Below are 24,953 nucleotides of genomic sequence, written 5' to 3' on the forward strand. Positions count from 1 at the left end.
ATATGGTTATTTTATTTTCCCAATCCACAAGTTATCCCATTTACTGGATTTGATTCCCCATGGTGTGTCACTAGCTTTTTTGATTTTCTTTCATCCATATAGCATTGGCTGTATTTTTTCAGCTTTACCTCTTGGTTGGAGTGTCTTTTCATCTGTAACTGTAACATGAGAATTCAGTAAGACTATTTGGTTCTTAGTGTCAGGTTCAGTAACGTTATATCAGTAGTATCTTCAGCTATTTTCTGAATGGTTGCATTTTCCGTGGCATTGGGGTTACTATGAAAATGTAGTATTGAACTTACTGGTGATAAATTAGTCACGAAGGTTAGGATATTGGTGGAGAGTAAAAGAAAGAAAAGGGAAATGCCAGATCTTTCATAATTGAACAAATGAGGTGACATCTCACAAAGAGTTTTATGAGTCAGAAAAGAGACCAAAGAGCAAGGCTTGACAATAATCTTTGGACTACTTCCAGTACTTTACATTCAGTGGCACAGAAACAGCAATAAATGGGAGTTTAATCTATTATTGGCCCAGAAGGCAACTACTGAGTGTCCTCTGACATAGGGACCAATTATGAGGGAAGAATAGTCTGTGCAGGATAGATCACTTGAACAAAGTGGGGATGAATGTCCTTGGCACTGCAGTAAAGATTGTCATGAGGAATGGTGTTAACCCATTCTAGTTGTCTGGAAGAGGAAGAGAACAAGAAGCAAAGAAGAAAATAAAACAGGCATGGGTGAGCTTTCTTACTTGAGCAATTCGATGATGTTGCAGATTGATGACTCGTGAAACTGCCATTTGCATACTGCCAAACACAGCCACCACCTCTAAGATCTTATCATCAAAAGAAGGGGCTGTGAAGATCTGCAGAATGAACAACAAGGGTTACGTCAGCAATAATATTAATGCACAAGAGATTGCAGTGATCAGCATCACTGTATGGATACGAGTACCATGGATCTATGGTTTGCATTTACTGTACACCAAAATGAATACTCCACCTGCAACCCCATTTATTTTCATGTACCATAACTGGTCTTAAAGTTGTACTTACATCATCTTCCTTTGTTCCACCCCAAAAGTTGGTACCACCAGCATAGCTAGGGATGTTTAGCACTGCAATACCCTGCAGGCTGGGTAGGGGAATGCGCTGTCCATCACACTGTAATACAGAAGAAAAGGTCATCAATACTGAAAGAACAGTGACAACATCAATTGGTCCAGATTAGCACTAATAGCAGAAGTAAAGCAAACAAACAAATAAAATGTCTGAGCTCAATGAATATAATCACTCATTGATAATTGCAGGAAGTGGTAGGGCTTACAGAGTAAAGGATGAATTGGCACTGGTGGTCATGATTTGAGGAGGGCAAAAACTTTCAATGGGCCAGAAGTTTTCCTTTCATGCTTAGGAACTGGAAATCACAGTGGGTCGGCTACAAGCCTTCACACTGGAAATGGAAAGTATAGTGGGCTGCACAATAATGGGCTATTCAGCTCCTCAAGCACTTTCCCTCATTTCGTTGTTGTTTGGTATCATTCTCATGAATCTGCATTCTGTGCACTTCAACAGCAATGTACCAACAGAAGCTCTACTTTCTAACTGAGTCACTGGGTACCACACACTTAAAAGTACTTGCTTAAGGCACAATGAACTTTATGCCTACAATGCCCCAAAGAATTTGGAGCCGGTGAAGTAATTCTCGAAGTACAGAAACTGTTGTACAGACAAAGGCAATTTCACTCAGATACTTACCCAGGTCCCTTTTGAAGGCTATAGTTTAATCTACACCACTTACAACACCTGGCAGTGCATTTCAGACCCTAACCACTTGCTGTGTAAAAAAAGATTCCTTGTCACTTTTGTTTTTTTGCTAGTTACCATTCTTTGTCCACCAATTCTGTTTACACCCTTCATGAATGTAAATACCTTATTGGATCCCCCCAAGACAAGAAGATCAGCCTCAGTTTTTCCAGTCTATCCACGCAATGAATGCCTCTCAAACCTGGAATCATTTCAGTTGATCTCTTCTGCACCCTTTCTCAAAAAGGGTACCCAGAAGTGGATGACCCTTGAATCTGAGGTGTTTAGAAGATCATGGCCACTACTGCAACTTCCTGCCTGATTTCTGTCAGCAACCCAGGATGCATTCCATCCGGGCCAGTTGGATTATCCACTTTAAGTGCAGCTGGCCTTCCTATTACCTCCTCTTTTTCAATTTTTAGCCCATACAGAATTTCAATTACATTTTCTTTTGCTGAGACTTCAGCAGCACCTTCCTCCTTGATGAAGACTGGTGAAATATACTCATTTAGTAAGCTCTGCCATACACTATACCTCTAAGAGTAATTTTCATTTTCGGTGTCTGATCAACCTTGCGTCTCCTCTTACAACCACTTTCCTACTCACATATCTATTGAATAATTTTTGGATTTCTTTTTATGCTTCCTGTCACTTGTTTCTCAGGCCCTCTCTTTGCCTCTCTTACTTCCTTCTTTACTTTCCCTCTAAACTTCCTGTAATCAGCCTAGTTCTCACTTATCTGACACCTATCATATGCTTTTTTTTAAACACCCTATTTGTTGGCCATGCAGGGAGGTCTGGTTTTAATTTTTATACCCTTTCTTTCATACGAATGTATTGAGACCGTGGCTGAAACATCTCCATTTTAAAGGTCTCCCACTGTTCAATTATAGTTTTGCCCACTGAGCTATGATTCCAATTTACTCATACCAGATCTGTTCTCATCCACTGAAATTGGCCTTTCTTCAATTAACTATTTGTAGCCTGGAGTGGTCTATGTTCTTTTCCATAGCTTTTTAGACCCTCTGTAATCAGTACTTTCTTGTTGTTCTCCTGTGGATACTTGCTCCATTTGACCCCGGTCATTTCCCAGAAGCAACTCCAACAATGCTGTGTTTCATGTAAGCCCAGAAATAACATTGATCAAAAAAAAATTCCTCTGAACATGTTAGAAACTCCTCTCCCGCGGTGCCCCTGATGCTAATGCTACCTCAGTTGGTATTTGAATAGTTGAGTCGCCCGTTATCACTAATATCGCTGCAATTTCCCTGCAAACATGCTCCACAATAGTCCCAGTATTCTAATCACATCCAGACAAGATAGATTCTGTCCTTGATTATTCTAGGATAACCACTGCAATATTCTCATTAATTCTTTTCCTCCCCTCTTTCCTTTACTGTCTTGTTTTATCAACTAATATTTAGGAATATTTGAAAACCCTCTTCACCCATTTCTTAAGCCACGGCTGTTACTGCCGTAACTTCATTATATTACGTGGTTAATTGCACCTGCATCTCACCTATCTTGTTTAATATGCTTCTTGTGTTTATCTCATACATTATAAACCTCTTAGACCTTTGTTAGTCTGGTTCTGTCTAAAAATGTCCTGTTTCTTGTTTGGTGCCACTTATCTTTCCCAGTCTTTTCTGCATCCTTTTTTCTCTTTTTCAATGCTTCTTTCTGTACCCATTGCCTTATCCCAAATAATTCCCTACTTTGTTTAAACCAAATACTTAATTAAATTCATTGGGGCACACTTCTCTTATTCAATAGGACTTTTTTCCTCATCTTTTTACAAACACTCAGAGTCTATCTCCCTTGATTCTTTTACTCACTGGGGCTCTGTTTTCCAGGTTTCTTTTAAGCTCTCCAGGGCTGTTTCCATTGCTTCTTTTAAACTCATTTAGCTGCTCTCCCTTGCTCTTTTTATTCACTGGGGCTCTGCTTCCCATGCTTCTTTTAAATTCTCTGCGGCTCTGTTTCCCATGCTCCTTCCAAGCTCACTGGGGCTCTGTCTCCCATGCATCTTTTACTCAACAAGGCTGTAACTGCTTCTTCTTTTACACATAGGGATATTGTCCTTGAAGAAAGTTGGCCAGGATACCAGAGAATTTTCTGTTCTTCATCAAATAGTACCAGGGAATATTTTGCACCTATCTGAATAGGGCCTTATTTCAACATCTGAAAGAAAGTGCCTACTGGTATTGCATTGTTTGTCCCTGAATTGGGTCTTGAACTCACAGACGTCCAAGTGCTAACAATGTTGCCAATGGGCAAAATTGCCAATGCACAGTATAGATGGGAGAGGGTGGAGTGAGATTCACCATCTGACCTCTATACTTTACACAAGGCGGCCTCGTGGAAGTTTGGTTCCCCCGCTCTTACATCCTTCATTGTGATACAGGGAAAATTAATCCAAAAAGAATTATTTAAAAGTATGGCCAAAGATAAATGGTCTGGAAAACGTGGAAGTAAATGGGATACCCACCTCTAAAAGTACTTTCTGTTCCAGGTTTTTATACGTTCTGTGTAGCAGCTCCTTGGTTCCAAGAACCCCATACCACATCATATTTTTTGTGCGACTCCTGAGAAAAAACTATAAAAAGTTAAATACAATTCATAAGACACCAATAACTAAAAACAAATCCTATCACTTCCCAGTCCATATTGATGTCCTAGTCACTCCTGAACTGGTCGAAACTAAATCTGAGGAATGCTGTCAGCCAATACTGAATATAGCGTGGGAGGAAAATTGACGCAGTCTGTGACAAAGGTTCAGGAACAGTGGACTAATGGGAATGAGAAAGTGAAGGAAGAGGAAAATAGTGACTTGTAACCATGGGGCAAAAATAATAGAGTAGGAAAGGAGAGGAGGAGGAGGAGTATTCAGGCATAAACTGGGTTGGCAGGAATAGAAATTCTTGGATTATGTATGATCAGCAATTTAGAGATTTTCATTTCTGCTCAGTGTGAGGTACAACTGGGGACTTCTGACATTTTGCTCTCAGTTTGATGTTAACCATTATCTCCTTCAATATTATGGAACACGAAGCCTGGAGAAAGAAAACTAATTGAGCAGCTTGTGAAGGAATGGTAGGTTGGCTATTCTTTCAGTTCAGCACTCAACTGACTCTCGGTTTCCTCACCTGCATTTTTCTGGATGTTCATCCCGTTTGTTGTTGAAGTCTAGGGATATTTTTGCATCCAATCCGATCCCAAAGTAATTGTTCATGACACATTTTTCCGTGTACCCACTTCTGAAGAACAAAACAAACCTAACTTAGTTTTGATATCAGTAAGATTGCACAATCCTCTATTTCAGTTTATTTTATCTTGAGTAGCTACAGGATCAGTATTTACCAGCAGTCCTCACAAGAGCAAACTTCTAACCAAAATACCCTAGAATACCCCCGCAGAAAGTTGGCCTCATGCCAAAATAGATTGAGGAAGCACGTCCACTCCACCTCCCGCCAAAAAAACACACACATCAAGAAACAACATTCTTAACCAGAAGATTCTACAAGGGAACCCAGCTCCTGAACAGAAGACAGTGCAAGGAGAGAGTTAAATTAGTCAGAAGTCGTTTCTGATTCCTCCTTAGTATGTACTACTATTCCTCCTCAGTGTGTAACACAAAATGGTGGTTGAAAGACAAAATGGTGTCAGTTTGGAATGTGGTACTACCTTGAGGATGTGCATGGACGCACGTCCTTGAGATTAGATACTGGTGAAGAATGTTTTTTTTCCTTGCAGACCTGCTGTCTCTGTTTCTAAGTTACATGCCTAGGCCGAAGGTCGTGAGAGATAAGAAGTTGCAGCCTAGTACCATGAGGGGATGGAAAAGTACTGGGGTAAAAGTTATGTGAGGTTTTTGAAGGGTATAAAAAGGGGCAACTTCTTGGTGCAAATTGGAATCTTCCCTTAGGTTGGGTCATGACCCGCACTAAGAGACAGACAGAAGGCTGCGTGAAAGGCTGTCAAATACCTGAGGTTCCCTTGGCATTATAAAAATCGATACATTGATACGTTGATAAGCATTGTTTCTTTTTCCCTTTTGTTTTTTTTATTATGGTGATTAGTGAGTAGTCCATATGTAATCCTAATAAAGTAGTTTTATATAACCTTTAATATGTGTATAGTGTCTCCTTTGCTTGCAAATACCTCTTGCTGCTGAATCAGGAAGGAACAAGGAAAGAATTTTAAAATATTTTCGTTACAGGCGATCTACTGAACAGTTGATCTATGCTCCTCGAAAAGAACCAAACAGAAGGTTGGGCTGCTAACGAGCAGACTGTGCCAGAGTCAGAGTTTCTACGAGAAGTCATCACTGTCTATAGATGAAGTAGATGTAATTGCAATCCCACTCAATGAACTTTGCATTCTTGATGCCCCCAGACTGATTGCGTTATCAGACAAAATTAGTAAAATGAGGTACTACAAGTACCAACAGGAGGGGCAAGGGGCAAAGCCATGAAGCTGGGGACACCAAGCCGTGACTCTGGTGGATGGAGCTGTGACGGTGCTAGGATTGAGCTGGAACTCTGGGAGCATCAAGTAGTGACTTATCGAGCAACGACTCTGGGAGGACACAGTCATGACATTGGGAGGACTGAGCCACAAGTCTGAGGGGGGTTGAGCCACAACTCTGGAGGGGCAAAGTCGCTGCACTGGGGGGGGGGGGGGGGGGTGGGGAGCTGAGCCATGACTCTGGGGGTACGAAACCTGATAATATGAAGAGTAATGACACATTCAGGAAACAGAATCAATATTTGAAGTAACACACAAAATGCTGGAGGAACTCAACCAGTCAGGCAGCATCTATGGAAGTAAATGGATAGTTGATGTTTCGGGTCGAGATGATTTACGAGGATGATTCCAGGAATGAAAGGGCTTACGTATGATGAGCGTTTGTCGGCTCTTGGACTGTACTCACTGGAGTAAAGAAGAATGAGAGGGGACCTCATAGCGACATTTAAAATGTTGATAGGAAAGGACAGAGTAGATGTGGCTAGGCTGTTTCCCTTGGTGGGTGAGTCCAGGACCAGAGGGCACAATCTTAGAATTAGAGGGTACAGTTTCAAAACAGAGATGAGGAGAAATTTCTTTAGCCAGAGGGTGGTGAACTTGTGGAACTCCTTGCCACGTACAGCAGTGGAGGCCAGATCAGTGGGGGCGTTCAACGAAGAGATAGATAGATATCTAAATAGTCAGGGTATGAAGGGATATGGGGATAAGGCCGGAAATTGGGATTAAAATAGGTTTTTTTTCCCTCCCCATTCCCCATTTCTTTTTCCCTTTTCCTTGGAGCAGACTCGATGGGCCGAATGGCCTGCTTCTGCTCCCTTGTCTTGTGATCTTGTGATGATGAAGTTCCTCCAGCATTTTGTGTGTTGCTCCAGATTTCCAGCATCTACGGTCTTTCTTATGTCTCCAATACTTGAACTAACTTGGAGGGATGAAGAACAAAGTTTACGAAGAAATATTAAGCTAAAAAAAAGCATAAATATTTATTATTTGGTAGAGATGTGCAAGAGGAATTTACTGCTGTTTGCTGCATAAACCTGCATTACTGTCTGCACAAAATGTCGTACACTCTAACAATCAGCTTTAAGAAGCACAGCCAGCGGTGCCAAATACATTTTGTTTTAAACTTCCTTTTTTTTAAAATAACTTCTTCTCCCTTTATCTTTGATAGACACTTCTGCAGCTGAGGTGGACGGTTCCTTGGCTGCTCTCTGGACACAGTCATCACTCCTATATCTGGCTAAAAGTTCAAGCTAAGTACTGCCCAAATGTGACTGCATCCTTTAATTTCTTCTCCGCATCCAATGTCTAGATTAGGGATCCCCACCTCCACTTTAGGTCTCTATCCTCGATGCAGATCAGACTAACTGTGCAATTCATGCTCAGACTTTGGGTGCTCCCACTCCATCAACTTGGTATTAGTTATGGATACTTTCTTGCCAATTGCTCCTGCTTTCTTGAAAGTGAAGGGCATGACTTGGGTACTGATCAACAGGCAATACCAGCTCCTCTCTATCGTGCCCCACTACTCTTCACTTCTTATTCTAGACCGCAGACCCACACTCAAGCGGTCGGGGCATTCTGCAGCTAACCCTTGCTGTGCTGGATCTGAGAAAGTTTGATAGAACTTTATCCTTTACATAACCTCGAATGCAATTTCCCAAGGAGCACTTGATGGGAGAACCTGAAAGGTACTTTATCCTGTACCTAAGCCATATTATACTTGATGTGGGAGCATTAATAGACAGTGTAGAGGGACTTGAATTCTTTGTATAACCTGTGCTGCATTCGCCCTGGGAATGTTTGGTGGGACATTTCAGAGCAAGCTTTGAATGGTTTCTAACTGTGTTATATCTGACCTGGAACTGAGTGGTATTTGCAGCAGCTGCAAAGAAATGATTAAAAATCCTTTGTAATTATTACTCACCTTGAACAGAACAAACAAAATTCACTAAAATCAGAATCTGAATTAAAGCTAGTGAAAACATTTCAAACAGATCAAAGCATCTGGAATGGAATGCCAAACACAGGGGAAGTATTTGGAGGATAAATAAAAATTAAAGCATCTCACAGTACATACAGAACATCTGGTTCCGAGTTCACAGGGTCAGCATGGACAAATAACATTTTGCTGATGACAGATCCTCCAGCCAAGGAAGCAGCCAATCCAGCTCGTAAACCTGAAGGGAGGTGTACAGGACAGAGAGTCAGTGGCAAAATCAACATTGCAAGCACTTGCAGCACAAAGTGGAACCAGCCACACCCCCACCTGAATAAAAGTTAAGTCCCCGAGTTAACATTGCTGAGTCCAGTATGAAAGCAGCGTTCAGAACCTCAGCCCCCTCTCCCCACACTTTGTGACACATCATGTCCCAGATGATGATGTCAGGCATTGAACTGAGAAAGGAAAGTCAAAAGACAAAAATAATTTGCAGATTATTGCGTGAGAGCAACAGCAGGATCAGAACAATCCATTTAACATTCTCAACAATTTCACATTACAACTCTCATAAAGTTAGAATACCAGATCAAATTTGATGTTAAGATTGGGATAGATCCTCAGTGTGGTAATCTTATTCCTGCCTATCCTTCCATAATGTTTTGGAGCAGCCTGTAACTTTTGCTGCAGTTTAGAACTGCCTCCTCTAAATCTGCACAGGTTATCACCGCTGCAGTATTCTCACTGCATCAGCCACAAGGAGTCCCTGTGTCATGGCTGATTTAAGTTTAATAAAATCACTTACTTGGGTAAAGAATCTTAGAGTTGAGCATTGGCAAATTGTCTCGATTTCCTGTTGGAGTAGGAAGTGAGGAGGAACTCCCAATGGACAGGCTTCCTTTACTGATCCTCCTCTCACAGGGAGACTTTGGCACTGCAACAAGGACAGCACAATGGTCTTCAGCTGCATTTTACTGACTACTAGTTGGTCAGAATCCACACATTTACACCTCAGAGATATCTAAAAAAAGACAATCTAAAGATCCCTAAACCTACCTCTCTGTTCTTCAGAAGTTTACAATCCAGAAGAAACCCTTCATGAATGGAACCATAAAATGATCCCAAACCAGTAAATGTGAAAGGTCAACTCAATGAAATGTGACATAAACTATTAAGGCAAACCCTTTCTTGTTACTTATACTTATCTCAAAATAAAGTAACATACGAGAGCTTGTAGTCATCTTGAAACACAATATGGAACAGGCAGGAGAATAGCAGCAGGCTTGAGAAATGAAAAACAATTTCTGAGTTTGCTGCTTCGAGTTTCTGAAACACTTGCACAAAAGCCATGTTCCATTTTTCCCATCTAACTGATTTTCCTGATACTTCCGCTGCACTGTTCAACATTCCTTACTCAAAAGCCAGACGCACCAAACAACGATCATTGCCGTTTTTGCCATCGGACCTTGGTCAATGTCACTCCCGGAACTCAGCAGTTTCCATTCTTATTTTACAAACCTCAGTAGGTGCCATTCCTGTCCTCGGACCTTCCTTGGTACTGCTCCTGCCCCCAGACAACGAATGACACTGGAGCAACAAAAAAATCTGCTGGAGGAACTCAGCAGATCGAGCAGCATCTGTGGGAGGAAAGGAATTGTTGACATTTCGAGTCAACATCCAGCCCAGGTGCAGGGTTTTGACCTGAAATGTCAACAATTTCGTTCCTCCCGCAGATGCTGCTCGATCCACTAAGCTCCTCCAGCAGATTTTTTTGTTGCTCCAGATTCCAGCATCCACAGTCCTTTGTGTCTCCAGTGGATGAGACCGTTCTTGTCCTATGACCAGTTCATGCTCCTTTCCTCCCTAGAGCACATTCTATACTTGTGTGACCCCAGATATTGCTCAGCGACAACCTTGAGCCAAGGTTTTGAATACTGGCATTCTCCACTGACTGCAGCACAGGGCATTCCTGCCTAAAATTTGATCAGCATATCTTCTGCTTGCGGTGCTTAGTCAGTGCTACTCATGCACCAGAGCTCAGTTGTTTTCATTTTTGCCCAAAGGCCTTTCTCCAAGGCATCTTTAATCTCTTTTCAGTGCTCAACCCTGTCCTAAAATTCTAGCCTTGTCTATTGTCACTAACATGAAGCATCTCCAAATGGTGCTCTTACCCTAAACCTTGGTCAGTACCAGTCTTGATACACACCTTAGTTAATGTTGGTCCTGTGCTATTGTCACTCATTCCTCTCATCTTTTTCAATGCCACCCTTACTTTATGCTATTCCACTTACCCTTCTAAAAAACCTCTCATCTTTCTCTCAATCCTCTTATTGCAGCCCTCAATCTCTCTCTCTCATCTTCTTTTCCTTTGTTCCTTTTTTCTTCCACTCAACCTTTTTCCCTCTGTTGCTACCTTTCTCCATTTCCCCGGGAACATCTCTGTAATTCTCCTGAAAACCCAGAACTCCTTGTGCACCAACAAAGGGCACAAACCCACACCAGGTGCAAATATACTGGGCACCCCTTACACCATCTCATCATGGACAATTACTTTTCAGAAGTTTAATACCTTTCCGGTTTACTCTTCCTTTAATGTTGGTGCTATATGTGGAGTGCAAGGAGATCTTGTCTTCACTTTGGGTATCTCTTCCTTCTTCTTCAGAGCAAACACCAAAAGTATAACCTTCTTGGTCTTGTGTCTGTGCATTCTGTTCGTCAACAGCTGGACAATGCAAATAAAACATAGACCTTGTATATTGGAACTTATTCAATATCAGGGTAAAAGCTGGCAATGAGATCTTCACAAATGACTCCCTTCATTCAAATGTGCATCTATTCCAAAATAAAGATACATTATAATTGATGCCACATTGCTATATTTAAAACATTTGTTGATACCAGTCAAATTTCTGCAGATAATTCAAACTAATAGCACCAGAGTCTTCTGCACATATGCAGGAGTTCCAGTGTATGGTGCTTATGTAGTGCAACTGTGACCATGTTAGTTGCTTTCCTACCACATTAAAATACAATTGGGAGGCCCAAGATTTCAGTTGCATGTTAACAGGTGTTGCATATTTCTGGTCTTGAAAATGCACCAAGTCTTCTTCTCCAGTGACCAGGCTCAGGAGATTGGCCATGGCTCTAGTTATGCTTATGCCTGGGCTAGAGGGAAGCTTTCCTTGGATCAGTGACACCTTAATTGACTAGCAAAATGTGGGGAGGGGATACTTACAATGTAGCATATGGTGGGGTGAATCAGGGACTGGCTGTACATTGGAGCAGGAAATGGGCTGGGGTTCAGAGTGGGGAACGGATTGGGGGCTGGATGTACACTTGGGGGAAGTGTGAGGAACACCAGGCTGGAGAATTTTGAGGTTGGTTTAATGAGGATATGAAAGGCCTCAAGGACTTAATTAAGCATTTTATTTACTTAATTAAATAACTGGGACCCTTCATATCCTCCAAAGTTGATGCTACAGGATTAAAACCATGTTATCCCAGAAATACCTTCAAAGGGCATCCTCAGAAAAACATGGTCTAAGTTCCCCTGCAATTGTCCAAAAGGTGCATTAGATGGAAATATCACAGCACAGAAACCACGCAGGGGTCACAAGGTTAAAACACAGCAGGAAGTACCTTGTCAAAAGTACCTTTTCATGATTCAAACTGGAATTGGTTGCAATTGCATAGCAATCTGCAATATACAATCAAATTTCTAGGCAGTAATGTTTCAGCCATCAAAGGAAGAGTGAATCATATCTCAACTTGTTGCTGCTGGTCTTTGATTCAATGGAACTGGAGCCTGAGATTTGTGTACAAAGTGGTTTGGAATCTGTGTATGAACCAGTCAGCGTGCCTAATGCCTGCATATATTGCACAGTTACAGAGCAAGTTCCTGTTGATTTCTCACCTTTCTCTGCATGCTCTATGATCTGTCGTATTGCCTTCTTCAAACTATTTGCCCGCAACATTAGTTGCTCCCTGGGACGGAATATCTGTGGTCTGGGTGAACAGGCTGGTCTTTCTTCGGCAAGGTCACACATGATATTGGCTGTCTCACCATCTTCCTGCTCTTCTGCAATCGTTGGCGGTGGATTTGGTAGAGAGGATGATGCCTGAGATTCATCACTGAGTGTTTTGAGCAGCGAGTCCAGTTTTTCTTTTAGGACAGAGCACTGCAGTTAAGGGAAAACATAAATCAGTATGTCCTCTTATAGTGACAATAAATATTGCTGGAGGAACTCCAGTGGGTCTGGTGCAGGGTCCCAATCTGAAACATCGACCATTTCTTTGCCTCCATAGATGTTGCTTGACCCACTGAGTTCCTCCAGTAGTTTGTCTGTTGCTCCAGATTCCTGCATTGGCAGTCTCTTCTGCCTTCATAGCGTTTTATAGTGTACGTAAATGATTTGGAATTGGGCACAGAAACAAAGCTGTCCGTGCTTTCAGGTAAAATGATGGGAGGATCTTACAAACAAAGGGGCAGAAATCAAATACAGTAAAGCTCTTAATTCAGCATGGTAGGACTTTGGTGATGCTGAATTAGCATATTTTCAAACTATGTTATTCCAATTAATTCTCAAGCGCACTTTTAATTCACTTTTTTAAAATGCGACACAGATGTTACACAAACTTTCCAATGAGCCCAGTGCGTTTCACAGGAAATGGGACCCCAGTAAGTTTCAAGGAAGTGCTGGAAGCAGAATCAGGTGAGTTTAAAGGGAGCTGGGGAAAGGGGCCCTGGTCAGATTAAAGGGAGCACAGGAACTGGGGTCCTTGAGAGCCACATGCCAAACCATCAGAATTTCCAAACAATCAAACAGCTGATTATCAGAGTTTCACTGTATGAAGGAATCCTGATCAGTGGGAAGTGTGCTCGAGGTCCAGATAATGGACAAAGTGAGAAGTGTGTACTGTTCACAGTTAAATGAGTCTGACACCTCGTGGTCCATAGACAAAGAATAGGGCACTTGGGTGATGTGCAACAGTGGATGCCAAGTATGGAGATGTATGTCAACGAGTATTGGTGTAACCAAAATTAAAATGAAGGAAAAATAGTCAGTGGTAACATCACCGCTCTCCCTGCATACCTTTCTTGCCATAGTCTCGGATTCTTCCCAGTTCTCTGTAGTCCTTTCATAAGCCTTCCCGACCCGGGCCACAAAATCTTTAACTGTTTCACAAAGCACTCTGTAAGGAGAAAGTGGGTGAACAATGCACTTGACATTATTCAGTCAGACACATGGTACGTTTTGTGTGTGTTACATTATAATATCTCTTCAATTGCTCTTTTATTCATTTCTTTTAGTCCCCTGTTTGCAATTGTTTAATAAAGTCATTAAACTAGCAGGAGTGTCACCTAACTGCAGTAAATTCTCGTGACTAATGCAATGCAAATTAATGTTTATTTTCAAGAAAGTACGCATTAATTGCACACCTCTGAAAGATCCTGTCCAAGTTCCCTGATAAATGATTCTGGGACAACAATTATCTCCAAATCCCTGAGCCATGACAAATACTTCCCTTCACTGGTATCCATCCATCCAGGCTCATGTAGAACATCCGCATATGAACACTGAACACAACTCCTTATGCACTCAAATCCCCTGAAGCTATGTGCTTTGCAGTCCAAAGTCTCCTTGGTCCTTCATTTGTGTTGATAGGCCCTCCCATGAATTTAAATCATCAAAAACAATGGTCCTATTGCTTTTTAGCAGTGTGATAGAACGTCAATGAATTAATAATTATTCTTTTTAATCTCATGATTAAGTGCACTTAAAATTTTACATTTTTGTCACCACAAGTAACTTTACAACCATCGTTGAAATTTAGAGTAACTGGTGGGGCTGCTCTGTGGGATCAGAAAACACACTCCTGACAACTAAAAACAGCAAGGAGCTACAGCACTTCACTAAATATGTTAAAACATTAATTGATTATGCACCTGCATCATATTCTTTTGCTTTCATCACATTTCATCTGATTTTAGTTCAAGAAAATTAAACCATTCTTAATGCCATAGTAGTTATGCACTACAATTTTGCATCTATTGATCAAATAATATTTGATTCAAATTATGTCAGCAGTTGTTTCAATGCTCAGTACTGTGGCTACTGTCTGGTTGGGGAAAAATGCCACTAAGTTAATACTTTGGCCTACTTTTAGAATGGAATCAGGAGAAGAGGAGTTGCAGACAGATGAAACAATGATAAGAGTGGAGGAGGGAATAGTTGAAGCCACTCAGATTTGTAAAAGTAATGTCCTGGCACAGTCCAGGTTCATGTTGTAACATGGTACTCACTTTGCTGATGATATTACCACCGAATGCTGATCTGATGTCAGGATTTTGGACAGATGTGCAGCAACTGAATCCTCATAAGATGAAATCTGCTGTACCTGAGGAAGATTGGACAGACAATGAGGAGTAAATCAGCTGCTCTTACAATCCAGCCTATTTCATTTTGAACAAAATAAAAAAGACTATTGTTTATCTTGTCTGGGAACAAAGGAGGGACCTCAAGATGACAATGCAGACACTTTACCCCTAGAGATTAATTTGTTGCACAATATGATCATGTTTGATTTATATCTTTCACATTGGAATACCCATCAAATCATCCCTTACTTTTGTCAATTTTTTTTTACCATTTCTTAAAAATTATCATTGCAAAGAAACTGTGACCAGAGACCCATATAGAAATGGCATGGAACTCAGGTGAAAAGACCAAGAGGGAACCTGTCAAAAGTTGCAAATCAACTGTGCCCCATTGTACAGTTATATCTGTGAATAAATAAATATATTTCCCCTTTGTCCCCCAAGAGTGTTTAATATTGTTGGATGTACAATATACTATGTTTAAAGGCTTAATACAATATCACCAAGCTCCTGACAAATGTGGGAGCATGACCAATACATGATGTGACAACGTTTTTGAAGCAATGATTTCTATGAAACTGAATTTTTAAGGGCAGTATAATGTGCAGCACGTGGCCAAGGATAAACTTCTAAGCTATTTTGCTTTTCTATCATACCATGCAATTCCTTACCTCTAAATCATCGCTAAAATCCTCTGCCCCTATTGAAGAGGAGGAATGGCGAGGAACTTTTGTTTCATAAACCATAATACCCCATCTGCAAAAATGAATGTAATGGTTAGTCATTCCCTATTTTTTTTCTCAGAGGCAGTCCATTATCCTTAACTATAATGCTCCCCTCAATAATGCACCCTTACTCTTTCACTTTATGATGTACACCTTACTCCTTTCCCTGCAGCATGCATCATTCCCCTTCCATCCACGTGAACCATTACCTCTCCATACCAGGTACCATTGACCCTCCATACCATGTAGCATGAAACCTCCATACCATGCATCATTATCCCCTTTCTATACATTAATATTTCTCTCCCATCATTGTGACCATTCCCAGTATCACGCAACATTCCCATCCAAACATTTCCAATTAACAGGAATGAACCGGTACACAATCAGTAAATAGCTTCTAACATATACAGAATTTCCTGTTACCTGCCCTCTGCCACTTCCCGATTGCCATCCCCACCCCCACTTCCTGAGCTGGCTCGTTTGAGATTGTGAACTTCCAGGAGTTTGTAATGCTTGCTATCGACTCAGCCATATGCACACTGTGTTATGATGTTTCATCAATTAGACTGTAAACCTGAGTTCATCTTTTCTCAATCACTAGCCATTTATGGTTCCATCACAAATGTCTATTGCTTAGTGCTGAATTTCTTATATCCTCTCTTCCTTGTCAACGCTGGGCTAGCAGTTCAACAAACATGAACAAATGTCTGAACCTACAGAGTATCAGCAGGCTCCCTGACCACGACAGTCCTGCCCTCATCCACAAATGTACATTTAGTAACCGAAATGAGTGAAATGTAATCAGAAGCAGGAACCCTGACTGCTTCTTCCCTCCAAAGATTAAAGGTGGCAAATTCATTAGGTCTCCAAGTACGCAAAGAAGAATTGTGTACACCAATGAAATCAATAGTGCTGAAGGATACAACCACATCCTACTGAGTTAGTGAAACAGAGGAAAACCAATGAATTCTCAAATGATGTTCTCACCTATCCAGCATTTTTGTACTTGCTCGTTCCAGTTTTTCCAGGATTTGAGGGAGCTGTGTGTCATCATCACAGGCTGATCCCCACCCCAGTACTCGTGCCAAGTCATTCCCTGTGCCCAAAGGTAGAACTCCCATCTGGCACTGAAAAAATATTAAAGTTATTAAAAAGAAAACAGATCTAACATTAATTTCTAGAAACACCCTTTCCTAAAATGTAATTTCCTGTAAATCACTCTGAAACTCAACCTCAACTACACAATCCTTAAACAGTGTCCAACGTTTGAATATAACCTCCAGTACCATATTACTCTCAAATTTTTCTTCTATACCACCTTTATAGACAGAGGCGTCGAATATAAGAGCTGGGACATCATGCTGCACTTGAGCAAAACACTGGTTAGACTGCACTTAGAATACTGTGTACAGTTCTGGTTGTCACATGACAGGAAGGATGTAGTATCAATAGAAAGTGTGCAGAAAAGATTAATCAGGATGGAGAGCTGTAGTTATAAGGAGATATCAGATAGGCAGCATTTATTCTCACTGGAACATAGGAGGCAGAGCGGTGACCTTAAAGAGGTTTACAAATTTATGAGGGGCTTAGGTAGAATATAGTCAGAATTGTTTACCCAGGGCAGAGGAGTCTAAAACTAGAGGGCACAGGTTTAAGATGAGAGGGGAGAAATTTAAAAAAGATCTGAGGGGTAAATTTTTCATATAGAATGAGCTGCCAGAAGAGGTAATGGAGGCAGATACAATCACAACATTTAAAAGGCATTTGGACAGGTACTTGGATAGGAAAGGAGTAGAGGGATACTGGCCTAATACGGGCAAATGATATTAGTGTAGACAGACATCACGGTTGGCATGGACGAGGTGGGGCAAAAGGGCATGCTTCTGTGCTGTATGTTTCTATGATTCTAAGGCCATGTTTAGTGGCTGATGCTGCTTCCTCTTTTTATCTTTGAATTAACACAGAGTAAAGATTATATCCACTGGGGCACTAGATGGATAGAATACACACTATGATTTAAAGGAGGCAATTGAGGACAATCCTGTGATGGCTTTCCCTGTGGCATACGGCAGGGAGACTCCTCTGTTGTTATCTAGTTGCACTTGAAGATGATCATGATTACAGCAACTGGTATACCCTCTTCTCGGATGTGAGAGATGGGATCGTGGATTTGCGATTGAAGCTCTTTACTGTTGAGTTTTAGGATTTCAGAGGGGATACTGTCTGCTCCTGAGGATTTGTTATTTTTGAATTGGGATTTGGCTTCTTGATTTCTTGTTTGTCAGGAGAGAAGCAGGACTAGTCCGAATAGCTTGCTACAGAATGGAGTGATGGGCACTCACGTCAAAGACAGAATTGTGGTTGAGAAGGTCTTTGAAGAGTTCTCTCCAGAAGTCACTGACTGCCCCTCTGTCCCCAACACTCTCATTCTTGGCTCTCAGCGTGATGGGACCATGGGTGTCAATGAGTTGCTGAGCATCCTGGACTCTCTCTATCCACCATCTGTCCTTTTGGTCAGGGATTTTTTTTGCTGGGCCTCTGCCTGTATGTGTCTGTAGAGCTGTTTCTTTTTCATGAATAAAAAAGTTTACACTTGCAGTTTATTAGCTCCTCAATCTACATTAGCCTCAAACAAAGGCTCCTGTATAACATCACTCTCAAACACTTGTCTACACTACCCCCAAAGAGAGCCTCATACATTACTCTTAAACTTTTATCTTCATCATCCTCAAACATAGTATCCTGTACCACACCACTCTCAAACTTATTCACTTCACCATCCTCAGAAACAGTTTCCCATACCACAAGTATACTTGCTATAATGCAAGAGTTAGATTAATTGATTCATGTTGGGTTGATTGGCTGAACTGTACTTTGTTGTTATGGATATACAAAGCTGGGATCATGAACAACAACCAATACATACTGTCATTGTGCCACTAGCTCCAATCAAAACGGACAAAGGACTTTTTTTTAAATAAGCTGTATGTAATAAAGCAGTACCTGTTTGTGGAGATTGAGGCTATCTATTTCAGACAGCACCCACCCAACGCTTCCATCTCCACCACACACAAGGATGCGAAATGTGTCAAACTTCTGGAATAATCGCAATCTGAAAATGAAAACAGCATTTAAAATGACAAAATCAGACAGTCTATCCCATCTGAAACCAAATATAGGAAATGACAAGAAACATTTCATGTTCCTAATATTTCTGCTTGGACCCCTTGATCTGTCTTCAATTTCGCCTACTTGCATTCCAACTATCCCTCAACTTAATTTGTTTTCCATTCATCCCTGTTTATTTTTCTTTCTTTCTTTTTCAATCTTTTTATTAGTTTTCAAATTAATACAGATTGTTATATAGCATCAATATTTATACATGTAATACAAAGAGATCAGGATAACAATCATGGGATAGATAATCATAAAGAACAATATAAAAAAATCTGTAGATCCAACGATCTCTTAGTAAATGAATATAATATAAAAAAGGAAAGAAAAAGATTTATTATATAAATGAAAAAAAGAAAAAAAACCCAAATCAGTAAGAAAAATCATAAACAATATAAACTAAACTAAACAGAAAAACTGCAAAAAAAACAAACAGAAAAAAAGGAAAACAAAACTGGGCTAAAATTTCTCAGTAGAAACAGAGCAATATTATGTCGTCAGCTCCGTTCCTCTAAGTTAGAAAGTTATTGAAAGGGGATCTACATCATGTGAAAATATTGAATAAATGGACTCCAAATATCTTCAAATTTAAGCAAAGGATCAACAGTACCACTCCTAATTTTTTCCAAGTTTAAACATGATATAGTTTGAGAAAACCATTGAAAAATAGTAGGGGGTATTGGATCCTTCCATTTAAGCAAAATGGATCATTTGGCCATTAATGTAACAAAAGCAATCATATGGTTAGCGGAAGCAGATAAACGGCCAGACTCTATCCTTGGTAATCCAAAAATTGCAGTGATAGGGTGAGGTTGTAAATCAATTTTCAATACATTTGAAATAATGTTAAAAATGTCTTTCCAATATTTTTCCAAGAGAGGACAGGACCAAAACATATGTGTCAAAGAAGCCACATCTGATTTGCATCTATCACAGAAAAGATTTATATGGTTATGAAAACGAGCTAGCTTATCTTTGGACATATGGGTCCTGTGAACTACCTTAAACTGTATCAATGAGTGTCTGGCACACACTGAAGATGTATTAACTAAATGAAGAATTTTCTTCCAAGTCTCTGTAGGTAAAGATGCCTGGAGTTTGCTTTCCCATTCATTCTTAATTTTGTCCAATGATTCTGGACGTATTTTCATAATTAAATCATAGATTATTGCTATCAAGCCATTCTGATAAGGATTAAGACCTAAAATTTTTTCCGTAGTTTCAATTTTGTAAGGTGTCGGAAAAGAGGGTATAGTACCTTTTAAAAAATTTCTAATCTGCAAATATCAAAAAAAGTGTGATCTAGGTAAATTGTATTTGTTAAACAATTGTTCAAAAGATGAAAAACAGTTATCGATGAATAGATCACGAAAACATACTATTCCCTTCCTTTTCCATATGGAAAAAGCTGAGCCAACTCTGGATGGATGAAAGAAAAAATTAGATTGAATGGGACTTGATAAGTTAAATTTATTCAATCCAAAAAATTTACGAAATTGAAACCATATTCGTATTGTATGTTTAACAATTGGGTTAGTCATATGTTTACTTAATTTGGTAAGTGCAAAAGGGAGTGAAACTCCTAAAATAGAAACTAATGAAAATTCAAGTACTGATTGGTGCTCAAGGTGTACCCATTTGGGGCACTGAATTACATCTAAATCTTGTATCCAAAAAATTAAATATCTGATATGAATTGCCCAATAATATAATCTAAAGTTAGGCAGGGCCATACCATCATCCTTTTTTAGTTTTTGTAAATATTTCCTACTTAACCTTGGGTTTTTATTCTGCCAAATATATGAAAGAATTTTAGAATCAATAGTGTTAAAAAAAAGATTTTGGGACAAAAGTTGGAATCGCTTGAAATAAATATAAAAATTTTGGTAAAATATTCATCTCAATCGCATTAATTCAGCCTACCAATGATAAAGACAGTGGAGACCACTTAGTAAATAATTGTTTAACATGGTCAATTAAAGGCAATAGATTAGCTTTAAATAAGTCCTTATGTTTCTTGGTAATTTTAACACCTAAATACATAAAGTATTTATGTATTAAGTAAGTTACCAATCTAAAAGGTAATTGGCTATAAATTGGGGTTTGCATATTCAATGGAAAAAGTTCGCTCTTATTAAGATTTAATCTAGTGTTTATTTTTCTCAGCATAGTGATAGCACACTTCAAGTTAACTCTCAGAATGACAGAGTGGTTAGCACTACTGCCTCACAACACCAGAGAAGGTTCAATCCTGATCTCCATCTGAGTGGAGATTGCATGTTCTTCCTGTGACGTGGTTTCCTCTGGGTTCTCGTTTCCTCCCACATACCAAAGACGTGCTGGTTGGTAGGCTAATTGGCCGCTATAAATTGCCCCTAGTACACATGGGTGGCAGGTAAGTAAGGTGCTGGGAGGGGGAGTTAATGGGGATGTGAGAGAAAGATTAGTGCAGATATTCGGTTGAGACACAGTGGGCCAAAGGACCTGTTTCTGTTCTGTATGACATGACGTCATTAGAATATCACTGTATATTTTCTTTTGCACATGACTCAAAAATTGGTGGTGTTGTTGATAGTGAGGAGGATAGCCTTAGGCTACAGGATGATATTGATCAGTTGGTAAAATGGACAGAACATTGGCTGATGGGATTTAATCTTGATATGTGTGAGGTGATGGACTTTGGGAAGACTATCAAGGCTAGGATTTGCACAATGAATGGTATGGCCCTAGGGTGTACTAAGGAACAGAGGGACCTCGGGTGTACAAGACCAAGGATCCCTGAAGGTGGCAGCACAAGTAAATAAGGTGGTGAAGAAGGCATTTGGGACACTTCAAAGGCCAAGGGCATAGAATATAACAGCATGGACATTATGGTACAATTTTATAAAACATTGGTTATACCACGGCTAGAATACTGTGTACACTTCTGATCAGCACACTTTTAGCAAGGACATGATGGGTTGAAGGGCCTATTTCTGTGCTCTATGACTCTAAGGGAATAGCATAACATGGAAATAACCTACTTGGCCTGACGTCTTCCACAAGCAACACAGTATAATCTCAATTTCCTGCTTATTATTTTGCTTATAAGCCTATTTCAATCTTCCACTTTGAATACTTCTAGCTAACTTGTGCCTCCATTTTTCAATTTAACAAATTATTTACATGTCACTGTTACTTAATTTGTCCTAGTCAACTTCCCTTTTCATCAGTTTGAATTATAGTATGGTTGGATTATCCTGCTGGTCATCAATGGAGTAACAGCTACATGCCGAAGCTCCTATTTATCTTACCTTTTCAACCCGGTTTGAAACTTTTTCTCTAATTGCAATTTTACTTCACCATGACTACAAGGGCTGCCAAAGGTACTAAAATTACTAAAGAAGATGACCCTCCTGCATCTCTGGAATCTATTTTACAATTGCTTCGAAAACATATAGATGATTCTTCCGAGAAATTTGAACAATTTCAAAAGCAACTTCAGCAGATTAATTCTAAATTGGATTCTTTCCAAGAAACTTTACACGATCATGACGAATGAATTAAACAGCATGAAGCATCTCTCTTGGTTCTGGATGAGAAAATTGATAACTTGGAAAAGCTTTGTGAAAAACAATCTAAAGCTAATGGAAAGCTAAAACAGAAGATTATTGACTTAGAAAACAAGACCAGACGGAACAACATCAGAATCCTCAGACTTAGAGAGCTTGTCGAAGGCAATCAACCTACTGAATTCTTTGCAAACCTTCTGGTTGAATTGTTTCCTTCTAAAAGCTGCACGTAAGATTGACAGAGCACATGGGTCACTGATGAACAAATTTCTTATGGAAGGCAAATCCAGGTCAGTCATTATCTCACTGCATGACTTTCAAATTAAAAACCTTTTGATTCGTGAATCTCGCTGAAGAGGAATGATCAATTACCAAGATTACAAGATTAGAATCGTTGAAGATTTCTCACCTGAAGTTACGAATGAACATGTGAAATTTAAAAAGGTCATGTTGGAGCTTTTTAACCAAGGTTATAAGCCTTCGCTTCGCTACCCTGCAAAGCTAAGAATCATTCTGAAAAATGGCTCGTATAAATGGTTTATTTCTTCTGGAGATGCTCAAGCTTTTCTGGAATCTGAGGATTGAAATACTTCGTAATTTTCTTTACTTACATCTACTTTTTTTTGGTAACTTTACTAATACTCTGAATGTTTTATGTACTTTGATTTTTGATCTTTTTTTTGACATATTATTTTATATATATATTTTTTAAGGTCTTTCACTAATAAACTAACCAAGATACTTGTTATTTCATGATTTTGAAACCTTGGTGTTTCTTTTCGAGTTACTGTTTTGACTGGGTTGAATTTTACCAACCTTGAGAAATTGGCAACAGGTTTATTTGGGTTATACTGTCTTTAGGTAGAGATGCCGGCTTTCTTTTGGTCGGCTGCTCTCTCTCTTTAGGTGGGGGGAGGGGGACTGGGTTCTTTCTTTGGAAGCTGTTTTGGGCTTTTAGCCAAGTCTGTTGCATAGCTACCTTATTAGAAAGTTCAGTGTTTTATTTGAATCTACATCTTAATATTACTTGTATATTACTTTGTTTATTATTCAGTTAAACAATATTAAAATGGATTGAGGGATTAATTTAATGAGTTTTAATGTTAAAGGACTAAGCCATCCTGTAAAGCAAAACAACATTTTTGCTTATATTAAAAAGCTCAAAGCCTCAATTATTTTGTTACAAGAAACTCACACACGCAATTGTGATACTTTACGTTTTTTCAGCCGATGGAGAGGGTTACAATACCATTCTTCTTTTCAGGCTAAATCCAGAGGCGTTTCAATCTTTATAGATAATACTGTTTCATTTGTTCAACATAAGGTTATACGGACACTAATGGTCGTTTCGCTATAGTATCAGGGAAGTTAGATAATAGACTAGTGGTATTTGCCAATATCTATGCTCCGAATACGGACGATCCAGGATTTTTTGAATGATTTTTTTCACTTTTGCCAGATTTGAATCTTTACTCTCTGGTTTTAGGAGGAGATTTTAATTGTTGGTTCGATAGGTCATCTATTAAACCAGCAGCTCTTAATAAATCAGCTTTATTTCTTCAATCTTTTTTAATGAAAACTGGTGTTACTGATGTCTGGCGTTTTTTACATCCAGAAGACAGGGAATATTCATTTTTTTCTCATGTTCATCACACATATTCCAGGATTGATTATTTTTTTTATTGATAGTCAATTGATTTCATCAATCCGAGCTTGTGAATATAAAGAGATTGCTCTTTCAGATCATGCTCCTGTGTTTTTATCTTTAAACCTCCCTGGACTCCCTCAAGTAAACAGATCCTGGCGTTTTAATCTAACTTTGCTATCTGATAAAGATTTTTTAAAATTTTTGGAGAAACAAATCACTTTCTTTTTTAAAGAGAATACCCCGGGAGAGACTTCTAGTCTTATTATATGGGATGCTTTTAAAGCCTATATTAGAGGACAAATTATTTCTTACGCGGCAAGCGTTAAGAAAAAAGCTAATGCAGAAAGGATTGATTTAACCAATCAATTGAAACTTTTAGACCAAAAATATGCCTTGGATTCAGATCCCACTTTATATAAAAGGCGAGTTGAAATTAAAACCAAATACGATCTCCTTTTAACATATCCAACTGAGAATCAACTCTTAAAAGATAAAACTCAATTTTATATCCATTGAGATAAAATTGGTAAATTATTGGCTAATCAATTAAAAACCTCTATAGCTAGACGGCAAATCAAAGAAGTTCGCAAAGCCAATGGACAAAGGATAACAGGTCATTTAGAAATAAATGATACTTTTAGAGAATTCTATTCTAAACTTTATAGTTCTGATTCTCCTAAAGAAGATACTGTAATGAACAACTTTTTCTACCAATTAAATATTCCTACACTCTCTGCTGATAACGAAAACAATTAGATAAATTTATTACTCATGAGGAAATTGCCGAGGCTATACGGTCAATGCACTCTGGAAAGGCACCGGGCCCTGATGGATTTCCGGGAGAATTCTATAAGACTTTCTCTTCATTGCTTATACCTTATTTAAGTTCTGTTTTTTCAGATTCTTTTAAATCGGGAAGGTTACCACAATCCTTTTATGAAGCTACCATTTCACTTATTCTCAAGAAGACTAAAAACCCAACGGAATGTTCTTCATACAGACCAATTTCTTTACTAAATGCTGATGTTAAAATTTTATCTAAAGTTTTGGCTCGTAGATTAGAAAATATTTTACCATTAATTATATCCGATGATCAGACGGGGTTTATCAAAAACCGTTATTCCCATTTTAATATTCGTCATTTATTGAATATTACTTATTCTCCTTCTAATGAAATATCAGAATGTGTGATCTCTCTAGATG

General features: G+C 39.3%; 1 protein-coding gene across 5 annotated transcripts in view; it reads right to left on the minus strand.

The window, feature by feature from the left end:
• Window positions 1-24,953, minus strand: part of LOC127571606 (diacylglycerol kinase delta-like) — a 139,059-nt gene that overhangs the window by 23,003 nt on the left and 91,103 nt on the right. For all 5 annotated transcript variants that reach the window (XM_052018141.1, XM_052018140.1, XM_052018138.1 and 2 more), the window contains 13 exons: window positions 18,381-18,489; window positions 16,365-16,504; window positions 15,321-15,405; window positions 14,575-14,669; window positions 13,364-13,463; window positions 12,184-12,448; window positions 10,840-10,992; window positions 9,076-9,204; window positions 8,412-8,511; window positions 4,954-5,064; window positions 4,296-4,392; window positions 1,058-1,165; window positions 754-867 (listed from right to left, as the gene is read on the minus strand). In XM_052018141.1, the coding sequence (XP_051874101.1) occupies window positions 754-867; window positions 1,058-1,165; window positions 4,296-4,392; window positions 4,954-5,064; window positions 8,412-8,511; window positions 9,076-9,204; window positions 10,840-10,992; window positions 12,184-12,448; window positions 13,364-13,463; window positions 14,575-14,669; window positions 15,321-15,405; window positions 16,365-16,504; window positions 18,381-18,489 (1,606 nt within the window). The remainder of the gene's footprint in view (window positions 1-753; window positions 868-1,057; window positions 1,166-4,295; window positions 4,393-4,953; window positions 5,065-8,411; window positions 8,512-9,075; window positions 9,205-10,839; window positions 10,993-12,183; window positions 12,449-13,363; window positions 13,464-14,574; window positions 14,670-15,320; window positions 15,406-16,364; window positions 16,505-18,380; window positions 18,490-24,953) is intronic.

This window comes from Pristis pectinata, chromosome 6 (assembly GCF_009764475.1).
Source record: "Pristis pectinata isolate sPriPec2 chromosome 6, sPriPec2.1.pri, whole genome shotgun sequence".
Taxonomy (NCBI): domain Eukaryota; kingdom Metazoa; phylum Chordata; class Chondrichthyes; order Rhinopristiformes; family Pristidae; genus Pristis; species Pristis pectinata.